General features: G+C 41.6%; 1 protein-coding gene across 4 annotated transcripts in view; it reads right to left on the bottom strand.

The window, feature by feature from the left end:
- FGF12 (fibroblast growth factor 12) overlaps nucleotides 1-19,384 on the bottom strand; it is a 551,642-nt gene that overhangs the window by 193,594 nt on the left and 338,664 nt on the right. For all 4 annotated transcript variants that reach the window (XM_084801113.1, XM_084801112.1, XM_084801114.1 and 1 more), the window contains one exon: nucleotides 18,302-18,412. In XM_084801113.1, coding sequence (XP_084657239.1) covers nucleotides 18,302-18,412 — 111 coding nt within the window. The remainder of the gene's footprint in view (nucleotides 1-18,301; nucleotides 18,413-19,384) is intronic.

Here is a 19,384-nt window from a genome sequence, read left to right as displayed (position 1 = left end):
TATGCTTGATGTCTTCACGAGTATTAAATAGATAGAGCATTGATTTGCCAAATGACCTTTCAGAATAATTGCCATTCTGTTAAACTACTTTAGGCGTGGCTAATGTAAATTTGCATGGCTGGCACTTTACTGTACGCTTAAACAGTAAGCTTGATTTCTGGAATTAAGCTGATTTGTAATTTTCTTTGAAAAGCTATTAAATGTTGAAATGTTTACATTTTTGTTTTGTAGTATGCAGACTGCTTTGCACAACCAAGACTCAAATAATTGCATTTCACTTTTTTTTTCTTTTTAAGATTTATTTATCTATTATGTATACAGTGTTCTTCTGCCTGTATATATGTTCCCATATCTCATTGTAGATGGCTGTGAACCGACATGTGGTTGCTGGGAATTGAACTCAGGGTCTCTGGGAGAGCAACCAGTGCTCTTAAACTGAGCCATCTCTAAAGCAGCATTCTTACAGGAATTAAGAGACAAATAAGATTGGCCTATTCCTTTAGTTTTCAAGTGAGAAGCATAATAAGAGAATGACGCATGGCCCATGTTGTCACATTGCTCTTACACCTAACAGCTTTAAGACCTTGGTGACTAGGATTCATTGCTGCGTTTGCTCTGTAGAGCTCACTACGTTTTTTATGAAGATAAATTAAGATAATAGATTGGAAAGAAACCAGAACTAAAGCTATCAAGGTAAAACACGAAGCGTCACTAGCACATTGGTTGGGTTTGTTGTTTTTCAGTTTCTAAATCTGGAACTTTGCAGGTGGGGGAGCTGGATGATCGTGATCGCTACCCCACGTTTTAACCTGGCTTTCTTAAAACATCCTGGGATGGGGGGGGGAGGGGGAGCTGGTGTTTCATCTTACACAAATGCAGATCCAGGAAGCAGAAGCAACACAAACTTTTAATAACACCACGCAGAAGACTGTAGAGTCAACATACTTCCAGCTGCCCTGACTCAATGCATTCAGTCTGGTTCCCATCTTTATAAACAACTGGCCAAATAATTGCACTGGCTGATTTGGTCTCCCCGATGAATCTGTTGACTTATGGAACTGATTAGTGGTCTGGGGCTTAGAGACGGAGATTTCTCTTCTAAGCACTTGCCTGACAACACAGACCGTGGATTTCTGGGCTGGTGAAAACAAGAAACCTGGTGATCTCTTTCTTTAGGAAAAAAAAAAACTAGCAAATATGTACACTTGAACATTAAGGGAAGGCTTGTCTTTGGCTTTTAGAGATGAGATTGCCATATCACACTCTGATGATACTTCAGAGTCGCTGGAAAAATCCCTGCATAATTAACAAGCCAATTCAATGTGAGTCTTTTTTTTTTTCCCCTTTAGGATGAAAAATGAATCACATCACTATCGATAATGGAAGCAAATGCCTGTCATCACTCATCCTCAGCAGCCAATTTGTCTTACCCAGAAGACGATGTGTCTCCCAGCCCTTTTGGAGAATTCAATGGACGGCACAGGTGTAGGGCCACAAGCTCCGTGGGCATGGTGAAGCATCCGAGAGCCCTTGCATGCTGCACAGCTTTTACAGTTGTATCTCCCACACACATCTTCCTCCTCAACGTCACAGCCAATGTTGGTATTATTTCCTGTTGGGTTTATTTGTGCGTGCAGCATGCATATTCCAGACACTGGACAACTGAGAACAGGGTGGTGGAAAGAACAGGTATGACCCTTGTCATCGTGGCTGTCAAGTTTGAAATATTTGTCCTGTGTGTCCTGTGTGTCCATCTCTACAGACCAGAAAGTGGAAATGAAAAAAAAAATGTGGTTTTCCCAGGTTCATAAAGACAGCCAGCAAATGAGCTGCTTTGAAATCTAAACCCTGGGCCTACAAGGTGAGACTGTTGTTTGTAAATAAGAGACAAGTTGAACAATCAGAACCCATGTGGTAGTGGTAAAGATAGTGAGAGAAACTGACCAATGGGGAGCGACGTCAGAAGCCTGAGGCAGAAATTCCTGGGCACCTGAAGTATTCTACCTATCCAAAGTATGAAACATCAGTTCTTGCAATCACACCGAGAAAGTACAAGATAGCTCACCTGAGTAAACTAGTTTCAACACTCCAGAGCTGGAGGGTCAGCCTCGTTGACATAAGTTACCATGCCTCACTGTAAAACTATTAGGAGCACTACAGAAAGAAATACGATGTGGTGAAACCTTTTAGAAATGGAGGGATTAAAAGGAACTTAAAAACAAGATGTTGATTTCTTCATTATTATTCTCTGCCGAAAAGCTCTGCTTTGACCCCTCTCTTCAACAAAGGATGACCACAACGGGTCCAAAGCGCTGTGCTGCGATGTTCTCACGGGCTGCAAGTACCAACAACTTTCCTGACTCTGTTTGCCACAACAGCAATTTGACACCACCCTAAAGGTTATCTGAGCCCCTACGAAACACGGAGGTGCTCCAACTCCTCCACACAATCTCTTTCCAAACTAGCCAACTCATTTTTCTCCAACATAGCGGGAGCTTTTCTTCTACCAAGTGATTTTCTGCTTCCTTATCTCAAACTCGATTTTTCTAATCTTAGCTTATGTGTCCTGTTCCCATCCTTCAAGATTCAATTTAAAATTAACCTCCACTGAGTCCTTGGCTTTTGGGGGGGATTCTCTGATCTCTAAAATCTCATGATTTGTCTGGTCCACCCCATAGTACCAAACCAGAGGCATCTTCCATCAACTTCTGTTTTTACTTGCAAGTTCAACCTCCATATTGCTCTGAGAACTGGAAGGAGTTGTATCAGATTCTCTTGGGTAGCCCCATAACCAAAGTCTGTTAGCTCTCAGTACATTGGTATGGATGACAGTGGGGTGCCCATGTGAGAGGTGTTGTAACTGTCAGTCACTGGAGGAAGGTGTCTGAAGCCAGGCAGAAGGAATATTATGGGAAGTTAGCAGTGCCTGCCAGGCACACAAGAGGCTCACCTGTTACAGACCAATCATTTCCAGCTTCATACACTATTTTTAAGATAAAATATTGTAAAACGAAATTCCAGGAGAGAATGAGATGATATCCCTGTACTTTAAGCCAATTGAAACTTTCAGATGAAGTTGTACAATAAAAGAATGCAAACTTGAAATGCAAATCTCAAAAGCGAAATACCAAAGATGAGTGTAGCTCATTGGTTCACAAACTGCTGTATATCACAGCACTCTAGGGAGATTAAAAAAAAAAAAAAACTTTGATGCCTAAGCCACAGCCACATCAATTAAATAAAAAAAAAATCTCTGTGATGGAAAATCAATACCCTTTAACCCTGCAGGTGATTCTATTTGTACAGAAATGTTGAGAAGCAATTTTAGGTTCAAGAGACTGAGGTTTGAGCAAGCTCCCTTGGAATGCTGCTACTTCCAGACCTTATCAGCGACTGGGCCAACATCCCTGGCACGCTCAATAGACATCAGCTGCACCACTTGGCACTTTGTGTAAAGGCAAAACATGGGAAAAGCAAAACCCTCATCCAAGATTCCTGAAACCGAGATGTACATTTTCCCCAGATCCCTTTGTAGGCATAGCTACACACTTGAGGCTGGAGAAAAGCCTCACTACAGCAATGCCACTCAGAATGAGGACTTGGCATAGAAGTGGCACCCCTAAGCCTGGCCCCAACCTTCTATTCAGAATCAATGTGTGAACCTTGTTATAGACATAACCACTGTCACCATCACCACAACCCCCAAGGTCTAGCCTTAGAAATTTTTATTTTGTTATTCTAGGATAATTCTGTGGTAGCACCAGAAGCCATATATGACAAGCTATGTTCACTTTGCACATATTTCCTCATCCAAAGTGTCAATCATCAAGGGCTAAGAAGTGATAATTCCAACCTCTCCTAACGGAACCCACCCCATGCCCCATATTTCAAATTCCATTCCTTTCGAGAGAAAGACATTGTCTAAGACTCAAAAGGCCATAAACCCATCTACAAGTCAGGAAACTTGTGAAACTTATAAGATCCAAGAAGCTCAAAATTCACAAATTCACAAGGTTGCACCAAAAGTTATGTAAGCAGTAAACAACTCCTGAAATTGAGGGACACTCTTCAGTGGAGATGCCTGTAAAGAGATCGAAGAGCTTCCTGGATACAGCTTTCATGCAGCAGTCTTCATTCTGGGGTGGACTCCTCGGTGACACAGCTGTCCTTGAGTCCCTCCTGTCCCTCCTACCCCAACCCAGTTAACCCCTGGCCCATGCTTCTGTAAGCAACCCCTGAGCTATGCTCCTGTAAGTAACCACAGGAAGTTCTTTAACTCAACAAGCTAGAGTTGGGTGGAATAATTTGGCTTCTTTTTGTCATCCTATAAAAAGCGAACAGACATTTCTTCACATTTCCCCAAGAAAATCCATGCAATGCTCAATTAAATTACACTTTGATTGATTTCCCCAAAGATAAAAGGCTAAGGTCTAGGGCCTAGAGAGTAATGAAACTACAACTGGCTTTCCACACCATTATTCAAGGCTGTGCTCAAGTCCTCCAATTCTCCTGAAAGTACTCCTGATTAGACTTTGACAGGCATAGGTTCCTCCTGTTTAGAGGGCTTCCTTCTGTGAGTGGAAATTTGATATCAGTGCCCCGCCCCACTCCACCCCACCCCACACACACACATGCAGAAACTTTGGCTTCAGGGCGCAAACCTTTCCAAGTTCACACAACTGATAGATGAAGAGATCTCTATGCTCTCTATCCAAGATTGTCACTCAGTGCCTGCGGGTTTCCTTTCCTGCTGTGAATGGAGAATGGAAAATGCGCCTAAGTGGACACTGAAGCACCAGAGTGCTGGCACCTGTGATTCCTGAGGAAGAGGCAGCAGGGAGAAGCTGTCCAGAATATTTTGAAAGATTTTGCTCAAGTACACAAGGTGCCATGCCTCGGTGTTCCACGTTCTGTCTCTGGGTCAGAGTAAGCAGTTTATGAAGAACAACCACACTAGATCTTGACTGAATGCCTGCGCAGTAGCACTCTATATAGGATGATGGAAAATATGTAAAAATGTATACACACACACAAACACAGTCCACCCACATCAAACTTCCCAAGTCAGATATATGAAATAGGAAAACATATCCAATGTCTTTAAAATTACAGTTAATGATTTACTACTTACTACTTTCAAGCAATACTTTAATTAGCAATCAAACATACTGAAGAAAAACCTTCTAGTTGAATGTTTACAGTGTCTTTTTAAAAAAGCATCATAATATTTATTAGTGAGTTACACTCCTTTCTTAATATTTGTGAAGTGTTGTCAGCGATGCATATACATACACACACACACACACACACACACACACACACACACACACTATAAGGAAATGTTTACTCAGATTCAAAACCAGAAAGAGTTGCATTCCCTGTTCCTATATGTTTGTCTAAGATGTAAATCCACAAGTTTATAAAATGTTGATACATGTACTAAACACTTAGAAAATGCTCAGTAAACATTAACTACTATGATAGATATATCTCAAATCTATACATTAAAAAATAGTTCTTGGGGCCAGGAAGACAGCTTAGTGGATAAAGTCGCTTGCTGCCAAGCGTGATGAGCCAAGGTCACTCCCGGGAACCCACATGGTAGGAGAGAACCAATCCCCCCAAAATGAGTCCTTTGACCTGTGCATGTGATTCATGGCATGCACGTATTCACACACAAATACACACAAAATAATCAAATGTATTAGTGAAATCATGTGGGGCACATAGCCATTTTAATTTCTTGACCCGCTCATTGAAGATATATAAGCCATCTTTTAAATTTCACGATAACACATCCTGAAGACACCATTCCTTGTGAGTATGCACTTAGGATTTGTCCCTATTTCCTTACTTCCTTGATGACTGTGACTAAATCATTAAGCCAGCCCCTCACTATCAACTCCACTGCCATGAAATAAGCACTTGGCAGATCCACACTAACTACTACCGAGGTATAATGTACAGAGAGGGAGGACCCAGCTGGCGCCTGAGAGTAGGCAGCAGGCTGCACACACAATAGATACCCAACTGTATAAATAAGAGATGCAGGTTGTTTGGAAGGGAAAGCAGGCCTTACGGTTAAATAAACCACAAAAGGGGCTATTGCAAAGACAAAAGACCCACAGCCTTGCTTTAAGGGATGTCACTCAATGATAGAGCCTAGGACTGAGATGAATGTGTGGCCTATACAGGAAATGCCTTAGTAGTCTCAAGGGACAGTAGAAAGGAGTTTAGTAGGGAGCTCTAGAGGATGAAAAAAAAAAATCAGGTATCCAGAAGAGACTGTGAACCATAGATTAAAACTTACCTAGATAAGCTAGAAAAAATAGAATTATACAGAAAAACAAACTAGAAATACACAGAAGGTTAGAGAGAAAGGGTGAGGCAGGAGGAGGAGGAGGAGGAGGAGGGCCTGTTCTAGTGCCTGATATGGAACAGAGCTGATGATGTGTTTGTGGAACAGCAAGACCAACTTTAGGAAGACAGTGAACAGGCGGTGGGGGGTGCGGGGCGGGGGGCTGAAGGCAGGAGAGTGGCTTATACCAAACTCTACCAGCCACATTCCTGCCACCCTCTTAATGACGTGTTGAAATAAAAAGGTTGAGCGGTGAATTTGTCTCATATTAGGCCTTGACTAGGTTGCTAGCTGTGTGTGTGGCAGGGGTGGGGGTTGGGGACGAGGGAGAAACCCTGGGTGAAAGGATTAGCTAGGAAACAACTGTGAAAGTCAAAGGCTAGGGGAGGCTGCTTCAGGTGTGTGCATCCTTGGTGGGAGAAGAGAATTTCATCGCTGTTAAGGTCAGTACAACCAGTGGCTGGATCTTAGGTGTAAACCTCTACCTTTTGTTTACAGTCTTTCAAAAGTTAAAAAAAAAAAAAAAAGCTGTTGTTAATTTACACACTTGAAAAGTTTCCATTTCTAAGCATGTCTTTTACAAGCACATCATTTTACAGAGGACATGTTAAAGATTCTGCCAGTTGGTAAAAAAAAACAAAAACAAAAACAAAAAACAAATGCAGAGTGGAAACCAAGCCATCTGACCCTGTCAGTTCACACTACTGCGTCTTTCGGGTGTGTAAGCTCTTCCTTGTTTGGGCTTGGCTGTTTTTCACAAGTGCTGAATGAGAGGTACAGCTATCCTGAACTGGAAAGTCTTCGGAAAGTTAAGCAGGTCGAAGGAGAATAAGGAAAAGCAGGCGTGCCCGTCACTGAAACCAGCTCAACCGTTTTCATCTGAAGTAAGCCAACATCAACAAAAGGAAGCACACGTGTGGCTGCAGGGTAGGATGTTGGAGCATGCTCATTGCGTGCTAGAACAAAAGCGGTGCTCAAACAGGGCAACGCAGATGCGGCTAGGCCTCCAGTGGAATGTGATCTGTGCAGCTGTAAGTGGAGCATGGGCCTCACAGGCAGCAGAGAGAAGTGAAAGTTTTTGCAGCAGAGAGCAGTTGCTAAGCATGCATGGAGGCGGCCTACCACAGACAGAGTGTAAGGGCTGAGAGAGGTGCTGGTGTCATTAGGGTGACTCATCTGGTGCTTTCGTTGCTTCAACATTGCTGTCACAAAATTACCTTGGCAAATGCAACTTGAGGAAGAGACAGCTAATTCTGACGCACATTTTAAGGGTCTGCCATGACCAGAAAGTCAAAGCAGCCAGAGCTTGAAGCAGCTGCTCATGTCACAATGCATAACCAGGAAGCAGCGAGGGCTGAACACACACAAGCTGCTGCTCAGTTTCTTTCCTCCATTTACAGCCTCGGAGCCCAGCCAGGGGAATGGTGCCACCCACAGTGAGTGGGTCTTGTTACCTCAATTAATGTAATCAAGATAATTCCCCATATGCTTGGGCAGATGCCCATTTCCTGGGTAATTCTAGATTCTTTCAAGTAGATGATACTAACCATCATTCCAGGTGAATAAGATTGATGGATTTTCCAAGAAAACAGAATTAGTGTGCAAAAGCTCAAAAGCATAAAACTATGCAGTCCGTAGGTTTGCTTACGCTGTTAAGTCCTTTGCCGTTTCTCTAATTTATGTTTGATTACATGTCTCTCTGCAAAGTATGTGTTTCTACAAAGTGCCCTGCATGGTACTGATGATGCAGGTGAGGGGACTCCACATCTTCTGACCTATTAGAGTAGTATTCAATACACTCCAGTGAAAACACCTCACACTGTCTCATGTTAACAGCAGATCCTGTGAAGAACTCTTACTTCTGCTAAATAGCCACTCTGTAGGAGCTACTTGCAAACCTCCTGTCCCCTAAAACACAAAACAAAACAAAACAAAACAAAAGGACCTTTAGCTCTAATGACAAGATAACAATAATGGATGGGCTTCATTGAGAACCACTGTGTGTTCTATGTGCTGTTTGGAAGGCTTTTCAAAAGTGTCTCATTTAATTGATCCAAAATCCCTGCAATCTAAGTGAGAGTATATTCTCATCTAACAAATGGAAGAATTAAAGACGTAACGAAGTTAAATATCTGGCCCCAAGGCACAGACAGTCATGCTGAGCCCCAAATCCTGGGTGCAAATGCATGGCATGCAGGGGACTCTTTGGATATTTATACACATCTTGACAATATGATGTAGTCATCTACAAACTGATGAGTTCATATCTGTTTACGATATGCCTCTCAGGGGAAAAAAGGGAAGTGACAAAAAAAAAAGAGCACACATTTATTTCTGCACAAAATGGAAAGAAAAGAGCATCCAGCCTTTATGAAATTAGCTATCCCTCTCTCCTGGTACAACTGAGCCCATATAAAAGGGAAGAAATTTTATGTGGCTGGCCCAAGGCTGAACATCAGTTACCTCACGGAGCCAAGGGAAGGCTAGAGACTAGTTAGTCCTCATCTGCTTTTAGGAATCCACTTAGTTAAGAAGTATTTAAAAAGATTTTAAACCGGTGCATCCCACCCATAAAGACACTTATAGACAGTGGGAGAGCAAGTGGGCAAAATCACAATTTCAACTGGTTCACATTTGCTTTTCTGACCAAGCAAGAGTCTCCCCATCAAAAAGAAATGGCCTATCAAGAAAAAAAAAAGTGGCAGACCTAGGTCAAAGGAGTAGACAGCGTTATTCCTTGCCATATCCATAAAGAGCTAAACTATTCTAAGAAATAAATGGGCTTGTTCAAACTTTCCACAGATATTATTCAAAGGCAATGTCATTAACAACAACAAAAAAACATTTTTAATAAACACCAGGGCTACCTTTTCACTCTCCAAATCAGACTGCAAAGTTCTTTCCTTTCTAAAAAATAATTCAGTGAAGTACACAAATCCATAAGCTAAGGGTGACGGCTAATTTTGCTTCAGCAACGAAATAGCATGATCGAAGTGACAGTCCCCCGTGTGCCAAAGTGCCACTTGGTGGGATAAAAGCTTTGCTTGGGGACACCAGCAGGATAATGCATCCACTTATTTCTCTTTCAACTCCACCTACAGGTGTAATTTCACAAGAAATAATGACAGAGTCTTAAAATATAGATGGCTTTAGGAAACAAAGTTAGATGTGGCATAGCTTTTCTCTGTCACGAACTGTAACAAACGCGCTCGGTCAGGTGAATGGAGAAGGTCTGGACCAAAAAGATCCATCGTTACGAAGAATAAACGTTTTCTTGGCTCCGGAGGCATCCGTATGTCCTTCTAACTAGACTCACAAGATTCCCCTGACGGCTTCCGCCCAAGCAACCATTTGCTCCGTGGTTCTGTTCGTCGCTGAACGGGATGAGCTCCTGCTGGCTGTGGCTATGTCTATGCGCTGATGACTCGTGATATCAAAACATCATATGCTTGGTAGAAAACTTAGCCATGACTAACGTTTTGCATTTACAATTAGATTTCAGATGTAAGCCTCTCTGAAATATGGTTCTTTACACTAAAATCATGAAGTTAATATTTTGTGATATCTAATAGACTATAATCGTATTTTTGAGTGACAGGAATATGAAATACGAAAGGCATAGAATTAAAGGATAAAAAATGATTATGTTAGCTGTAAAAAAAAAAACAAAATGTGCATTACTAAAACAAACAAGAGAACTAATTTTTCAGTCTAGGAATGAATAGGGTTCATGTGTATGAGTGTGAGTATGTTTGCATATGTGTGTGTTTGAGTGTATATATATATATATATATATATATGTTTGGGAGTGTGTATGTGTGTGTTTGAGTGTATATATATATATATGTTTGGGAGTGTGTGTGTGTGTGTGTGTGTGTGTGTGTGTGTGTGTGTGTGTGTGTGTGTATTTCTGGGGACTGAACCCAGGGCCACCAATATGCTAAGATGTTAAGCAACTGCACTAAGATCTCCCTGCTCTCTTCAGCGCTCCTTGACTTTATATTCATAAACAGGGTTTCTCTGAATTGCTCAGAGAGACCCTAAAAGTGTGATCCTTCTGCCTCATCCTTCCCAGTATAGGCCTGTGTCATTAAGCTTAGCATGAATAAGTAGTTTAAAAAATAGGAAAGAAAGAGAATAAAGTCATATTTAAAATAGAATAGAAAGAAAAGAAAAAATGTTCAAAGATAACAAAATGAGCAAAACTGTTATACAACACAAATAATCAAGATGGTTTCATACAGATGGAATTCATATAAAATAGGAATTATGTCTCTTTTACAGAATAGCATAAAGAGATGTAACACAGAGTATAAGGTTCATATATTTTCAGTCCGTTCTCTTAGTTATTTGATTTTGATGGTGTACTTGTACTTTTGTTGTTGTTGTTTTGTGGGGTTTTTTTTTGGAGAGTTTTGTTTTGTTTTGGGTTTTTTGTTTGTTGTTGTTGTTTGGTTTGGTTTGGTTTGTTTGTTTGTTTTATGAGACAAAGTTTCTCTGTGTAGCCCTAGCTGTCCTGGAACTTACTATGTAGATCAAGCTGGCCTCAAACTCACAGAGCTCTGCCTGTCTCTGCCTCTAGAGTGCTGGGATTGAAGGGGTGAGCTACCACCACTCAGCTGAGACCCAAGGCAAAGCATACGGCACAGCTCATGGAGTGTTATGGAAGAATTAGGGGAAGGATAGAGGGACCCAGAGGGGACAAGAACTGCACTAGAAGACCAACAGACTAACCTAGGCCCACAGGGACTCACAGAGACTGAAGCGCCAACCAAAGAACAAGGATGGACAAGACGTAGGCCAGCGACACCTACGTAACTGACGGGCAGCTTGGTCTCCGTGTGGGTCCCCTAGCAACTGGAGCAGGAGCTGTCTGTGACGTGGACTCTGTTGCCTGCTTTAGGTCACTTTCCTCTAGCTGGGCTGCCTTCTTGGGCTTCAGTGGAAGAGGCTGAGCCTAGTCCAATGTAACTTGATGTGCTGGTGCGGGTTGGTATGGAGGGAGAGGAGTTCTCTGTTTCAGAGGAGAAAGGGGGGAGGGGGAAGCACAGGGTGGGAGGGGACAGCGATGAGACAGGGGGGGGGGCAGCTGCGCCAGGAGTGCAATCAGGGTGTAAAGTGAAAAAATAAAAATAAAAACATCAACAAAAACATAAGGTTTATATGGCATATAAAGAAGTATTCGCCCTAATTCATAACAACAAAAAGTTTATGTTTTAACATGTCCCCCCCGCAACACACACACATTTTGGTGTTGAGCCCTCACTATGTTGCCCCAGTTAGTTATGTGAGGCTAGCCAGCATTACAGATGTGTAAGCAGACTGTTGCTTCCCACAGGTTCTAAGGATAAAAACATAGGTCCTCTGGCTTTCAGATCAAATGCTTTACCCACTGAGGCAATTCTAATTTTTTGTTTTGTTTTGTTTTGTTTCGTTTTTTGCTTGAGACAAAGTCTCTATGTGTCACCCTGGCTGTCCCGGAACTAGCTCTGCAGACCAGGCTGGCTTCAAAAAAAGAAATCTGCCTGCCTCTGCCTCCCCAAAGCTGGGATCACAGAGGTCTGCCACCATCACCAGGCTGAGTCAACTCTTCAGCCCACAGCTTAGGGGTCTAAACCATTCCGGTTAAATTTGTATTCATCTGAAGAAAAAAAAAAGTCTGCCAAATACACCTTATGAATTCTGAAAGATGTGAGTGAACAGGAAAAGGTAGTAGATGGAGAGGAAAGCAAAGAAGAAACAGGGAGAACTGTGCCCAAGTGGAGGAGGGTGGGTTGGAAAGAATATCTCTTTGATGGTGTCAGTGTCAATATGAGAAACTCATGCATGTTTGGAGACTTTGGGGTTAATGACTCCACGGCAAGAACCGAAGACGTGGGAACGCCCAAGTCTGGACAAGAAGATGGCAGGGAAGACAGAGCAGTTTGTGGTAAGTGATTTGAGAAGGCCTTGGAGAACTGAATTCCCCTCAGACTGGGTGCTCTAAAATAAGGGGATGGGGATGAGAATGATCTTGTTGTTAACGTAGCAAGTCTTATCTAGAAGGCTTTGCTTGATGAAACAGCGGTGACCATCACCAGCACGGACTGAAAAGCGGCCATTCCATAATTTCTACCACGACCTTGTCAAGTCGGTCTGGTCAGACTCGAGTCCCGAGGGGCTTGGTTTTATCTTCAGCCATCCATCACCAGGGCCTTGCACGACTGTGCCTGAGGGGATGGGTTACACCCCACCTCCAAGCCCGCAGCAAGGCGCCCTCTAGGCTAACCCTGCTGTTCCTCACACAGTTTTGCAGTTTCTCAGCTGCAAACGCTCTTGGTCCTTTATAGTTTGGTCCCACGCACCTGTATCTCCTTCCCACAAGAATGCTGAAAAGAAAGGGCTGAAGGAGGCTCCCAGAGCCACCTCAAGCCTAGACAACTCTGACCCTTGCTTCTCTCTGACACACCGAGGGGCTTTCCGACACCCTCCCCCCTCACTTCAGGAGGGTAGAGCATGGACCCCATTCGCCAGTCTAAAGACACTAAGCATGCTGCTCACTCCACAGTCAGAGGGCACTTTGTCCTTTTTTTTTTTTTTTTTTTTTTTGAGAACAATACATTTTGTTACAATATTGTCATTATTTTCTTTCTAGCATTTTTTTTTAACCTCTTCAAATTCATCTCCTATGATAACTTATAGAACAGAATAATGGGCTTTTAAATTTTATGTAAAATATTCCTATTAATACCCTCAAGCTGCAATTGTCTTTTTTTTTTTTTTCCTGTAGCAGTGTTCCCACACAGGCCTGCGTTTTTGTTATTGTTACATTTGTAGCGATTCTTATCTGCTACTGCAGGAAAAAAAAAAACTCATTTGCTTTGTACTCAATTACATATAATTAGTCTTAATCTCCATGAACAAAAGAGCAGGTGTCTATGGGTTCTCTGAAGATGTCATGGTAAAGTTGGTTTGGACCTAATGATGTCTATGTACCAAACAAAACATTTCTGGCAGATGCTTATAGTAGCAGGATTTTTTTTTCAAACAATCAACTGCTTCTACTCCCCACCCACACAGAGTGGAGAAAGAAAAGACATGTTAACAACTCAAAGGCTTATCTTTTTTTTTTCTATTAAAAACCATGAGTGGAATTTAAATATCTCTCTGGTATTGTTTAGCCTTAACCTCCACTTATGAAAAAGATATAAAATTATTATTTCATTTGAAAAGCTTTTATTAATATAGATGGGAGGTAAGGGTCGGGAGAAAGTTCTCTGTTTGAGAAGGTGATATCTATATAAACACTGTAACCCAGTAAACAATACTCTAAGCATGTCCATTTTTCTGGTTTGGGTAATTGTCCTGCCATTACATGAAACAATAGTATTATAGAAAGCTTGGTGAGTACAGAGGTGCTTGCCTCTCTACTTTAGTTTTTCTAAAGTCTAATATTATTTCAAAAAAAAAAGGTGGGGCTGGAGCAATGGCTCAGTGATTAAGAGCACTGGCTGCTCTTCCAGAGGACCTGGGTTCAAACCCCAGCACCTAACTATCTGTCACTTATGTCCCAGGAGTTCACCACCCTCTTCTTGGCTTCTGGGGACAGTGAATGCATATAGGACACAGACACATGTGCAGGCAAAAACACCCATACGCATGTCTACTATGCACAACAGACCATTGTAACTGCAATAAAAGAGTAACTTTTGGTGTCACGAAGTACCCTTAATACACACATGACTTAGATAATACAAGTATGTGTTGTCTATAAAAGCCTCGTAACAAAAACAAACAAACAAACAAAAACAAAAACAAAACAAAACTGACGACAGAATATAAAATGTATATGCTAACACTCTCACTTTAAAACAGCTTAAAATATGGTAAACAATATGAAGAGTGGGTTAAGTATACAGCTAAGCAGAAGAAGGTTGTTTTGTTTTGTTTTACTGTTTTACTGTATGTTTGACATAACAGTTTGTTGGCAAACTGTCATGTGTTGTTTGAGCTCACTGCGAAGCTGGCTCTGCAAGTGAGTTTGCTCCTCAATTTGAAAGCATGTTTGTCCCAGTGTCCTACGAGGCCCCGTGCTGGATTGGGCTACCCCTCCCAACTCTGTGACAAGGAGCAGAGTAGACAAGGCAGTCCAGGAGTGTGAGCATCACATCCTTGAGAGCAGCTAGAAGGTGAACTGTCACCAACGGAGGACGCTATTGTTTATCCCATGATGCAGAAGCTCCTGCCGTGGGCAAGGGAAACCAGAAGTTCAGTCTTGAACAGTTTGTCTGAGGGATGGAAACTCAACCAGAACCCAAGTTGACTGCCTCAGCTTCCCAGTTCCTACGGAATATTGTGAGCTCCTGCTTTGATGGTGCCTTCTCTATATATCGCTATATATTTGGTTTTTTTAGTTTTTTAAATATATTTTATTAATTTATTCATATTACATCTCAATGGTTATCCCATCCCTTGCATCCTCCCATTCCTCCCTCCCTCCCATTTTCCCCTTACCCCCTTCACCTATGACTGTGACTGAGGGGGACCTCTTCCCCCTGTATATGCTCATAGGGTATCAAGTCTCTTCTTGGTAGCCTGCTACCCTTCCTCTGAGTGCCACCAGGCCTCCCCATCCAGGGGACGTGGTCAAATATGGGGCACCAGAGTTCGTGTGAAAGTCAGACCCCAATCTCCACTCAACTGTGAAGAATGTCCTGTCCATTGGCTAGATCTGGGTAGAGGTTTGAAGTTTACTGCACATATTGTCCTTGGCTGGTGCCATAGTTTGAGCAGGACCCCTGGGCCCAGATCTGCCTGTCATAATGATCTACTTTTCAGGTTTTAAAAAATTATTTATTATTGAGAATTTTATACAGGTATACAAAGAAATATGATATGTCAAACACCAATTTCTCTCCCCTACTTCTCCCATATCCCCACTCCCCAAAATGTCTTCCTCCCAACTTCTGTCCCCCTTTCATTTGGAAGCCTCACCCAAGGGGGCCCTCTGCTCTGTCAAAAGCTTACTCTTCCTAGAACCCCAATTGACTACTTCAGTGAACCCCCCTTGTTGATTTCTGCTAGATGTTTTGCTGATATTTTGCTACATTTATGTCTACCTGTTTATCTGTCTATATAAATGTCTATCAGTTGGTATTTATTCTTTTATTTTGGCTTGCTATATAACAAATAAACTCACCCTTTCAAAACCCAATGTATGGCCATAATAGGTCATTTCTAAATAGGCAAAGTCAAATTTGGGTACACTATTATGCCTGATAATCAAAAGAAAGCAGAATTTCTTCCTGAACAAAAGGTTCAAGTATATTGAATTTTTAAATTAACTTTTATGCTGATACCAAAGTGGAGTTATATTAATCTTTAGATTTTGCACTCCTCAGTTATTTTGAGGGCAGTTTATCAAAAAAACATGTACAATGAGTCATCTTAACTTAAAAACAATGGTATAAATTTGTGAGTTTAAACCATTTCTATATAAACATTTGATAGAAAAGAAAATCGTTTGCCCTCAGCATGTGTGGTATACAATGGAGCATTTTGTTGACACACGTTTTTATTGTATGCCTAAATTGCGTGTGCACACAGGCATATGCTGAACCAAGACTTACAGCAGACCACTTTCTTTTCTTCTCTCTCTCTCTCTCTCTCTCTCTCTCTCTCTCTCTCTCTCTGTTGTTGTTTTTTGGTTTTTGGTTTGGTTTGGTTTGGTTTTTAGAGACAGAGTTTCTCTGTGTAGCCTTGGTTGTCCTGGACTCACTTTGTAGACCAGGCTGGCCTCGAACTCACAACAATCTGCCTGCCTCTGCCTCCGGAGTGCTGGGATTAAAGGCCTGTGCCACCGCGCTGCCCCCACCCCAGCTGAGCATCTTTCTGGCAGCAGTGAATGAAGATTGCGTATGCTTGGCTCCACCCTCTCTTCTACCCTCTCCCGGTGGCAAGTGGCGAGATTCAGGAAGCATCCTGTAGAACTCAGAAACTCAGAAGGGCTATTGGCGTTGCTTAGCAGTTGAATGTGTCTTCACCAGTTTATAATGAATGACCCCCCTACTACTTTCTCTTTTCTCCACCCTAATCTCTCGGATCCCCTTTTTCTTCCAAGCCAGTGCCCCTCCTACTTCCTTGTTATATTTGTGCGCCTCTCTTGTGGTCATGGCTACTGCGTGTTCACGTGTTCTGTAGGCCTTGTCACATCAACGAGTCAATATTTTAACGTAGCTTCTCTAGCTCTCTCAACCCGTCACCTCCTCTTCCAAAATGCCGCCAGGGTGATATAAACGGGGCCCATTAGTCTTTTCCACTTTAAAAATATCCTACGGGTGGCGTTGACAGAAGATGCAGCTACCGGTATCCCCTCCAGTCATGTCTTGTGCTAAACATGAGACTGAGGTCTTAGAGACGCCTCACACTTAGCGGGCATGTCACAGCTATGCAGGTCCCCGGCTCTGTGTCACAGCTATTCAGGTCCCCGGCTCTGTTGTAACTGTGGCTCTCCCAATCAGACATCCGAGCGCAGATGCAACAGATGAGGAGGAGCTCTTCCTTTTTCTCGCCTGATTTGGAAACTTGAACCACTTAGAGAATGCATTCACAGAGATGCAAAGCAACAGTGCAAACCACAATAAAGTAATCAACTACTCTGCCAAAAGCTGAGGGAAAAGTGGACTGAGAGTGTTCATAATAAGATCTCTTCTTTGTTGTAATTCATACTTTCGTAATGTACAATATTAAGTAAACAAAGAAAACTCAAAAGGGGCGGTCAGGAACGCCTCAGCACTTTAAGGGTTCTGCATCTTGCCTCGAATGTTAGTGTTAATTTAAGAGTTACAGCACTATAAAATATCTGATTTCCTAAGTTACCTATTAAAGTGTGAAAGAAAGAATTTTCTGTCTGACCACAAATCCCTTTGGCCAGAATGACAAACCGTTGGGTGGATATTTAACAGGCACTTACTATTTGTCTCCGATTCTTAGCTTTCTCTTTTGAAATAAAGTCTCATGTAGTCCCGGCTGCCCTTAAGTTCAGCCGAGGCCACATTGAACTCCCAATCTTTCTGCCTTTTCTCTCGAACGCACAATAGTGGTCATGCACCTACCACACTGAGTTCATTCACTGTATGCCTAACCACACACACACCTAGGAATAACATGGACAAAATTATAAAAAAAAAACAATATGGCACCCTGAACAACTTTAGAACACTAGAAATTTAGCCTGAGGCACCTGTACGATTTTGGAAAGGTTAAAAAATTATGAGAGTTATTCTTTCCTCTGAATCATGTTATGTTTCCAAAATATATTCCATTCTCTCATGCCTTGATAAACTGCATTTGCTTTTGAACTTGGCAAATCTAGTGCTTAACAATCATTTCTGGGAGATTTTTAAATAATCCTTAATATGTGTAACTTATATTTCAAAAGCTGTTTTTAAAATCCATGCTAGTTCTACCAGTTATATTAATTTATTCCTATTATATATACTATGATTCATTATGATGGTATTCAAATTCTGACCTTAAACAAAATAAAATAACATAGACATATGTTTTCAGTATTTGCCTAAAAAAGTAATGTTTTTCACCAAATTTGGGCTCTGAGAATTATAACGTGCTCATCACTTGGGTCCAGGATTTAAATACCACCTGGTGTTGGAAGGTCTGTGTTATTTCTGTGGATATTTACCAGCCTGACAAAGAGCACTCCAGTGAGAAGGCATCCTCATCTAATGAGTGCTGGATATATTTTAATCCTTCCACTTTCTCAATGATGCATAGCCTCTCTGATATAGCGCTTTTTTTCCTCTAGAGAGTACAAGAATAATGCCACAGGTAGCATAAAAGTAGAAAGACGAGCTCACTAATCATCAAAACCTCCAAAAAGCGGCATGGCTGTGTTGGGCAACACATCCAGTTTGCCCTGCATTGTAAGTATCTAGTATTGCTTACTGTAGTCGCTGTTTTCGTCCTTGGTCCCATCAATGGCACCATCTGGATGCATCTGCAGGAAATATCCCTGCTGGCTGAATAACCTTGTCACAATCCCTTTCAGCTGGGGTTCTGCAAGACAAGATGAAATCATTATTTGTCTTTTTAAAATTTTTGTTTATAAAAACGCACACTTGCAAGTTGTTTAAAAATTCTGTAAGTAAATGCATAAATGCCTATGTCATAAATATTGAAATTAGCATTTCAATAAGGGAGTCATTGCAGGGTAATGGTTGCGTTGTTCTTCTTCCTAGAGGCGAACCATAATACTCTGAAACAGCATAGCATGTGTAAGTAAATAGTAAAGCTAATTAATAGTTAGAAATATAGTCATGTTAAAAAGTGAACTGTTGCCCCATCTTCTGCATATGATATCCTGCAAGATGCTCTCAAGTTATCTCTTGAAAAGGCATGATAATCCCTAACTATCCTGCTATCTTAACTGGGGTCCAGAAGACTTCCATTTCTCTGGGTGTCAAGTTATCTGTCAGAAGCTGTAGGTTTTGGAAATATTCTAGTCAAGTTTCTCCAAAAAGAACTACAATAAAAGAAAAGTCACTAGGGAATGAGACCTTCACAGTTACCAATTCTTCACCTCAGAGGGAGGGGCCCAGTGAAACTCACTTCACTAGTACAAAGCAAAGCAAAGCAAACAAAAAACTTGTCAGAGACATTTCCTAAAAATTTTTAAACCATAAATGGTCCTCACTTTTAAGCATTTTTACATAATTAAACCATCAGAATTCTTTGTACAGCACATTTATATTTCTGCACATCAGCTAATATAAATATTTACAGCTTTCTCATTGTGGTGGTACCTATAGCAACAAGCTGCTCTCTACAGCACGGCCATCATTTCATCTCTAGTGCTGGATGGAAATTATCTTAGGATATTTACAGCTCTAACGATTTCATAAAACATAAGGGGATAAAGAGAACGCTGTCTCTGCTGGTGGAAACTGAGGCAAATAATAGACACTACATAATGGTTTGAAGTCACTGCTGGCGTCTGCAGATGGACAATCACTGAATTTATGCCTTTAA

This window comes from Acomys minous (assembly GCF_964271855.1).
Source record: "Acomys minous genome assembly, chromosome: 11".
In the NCBI taxonomy this organism is placed as follows: Eukaryota; Metazoa; Chordata; class Mammalia; order Rodentia; family Muridae; genus Acomys; species Acomys minous.
Note: the sequence above shows the minus strand (reverse complement) of the source record. Positions and strands in the feature narration are given on the sequence as shown.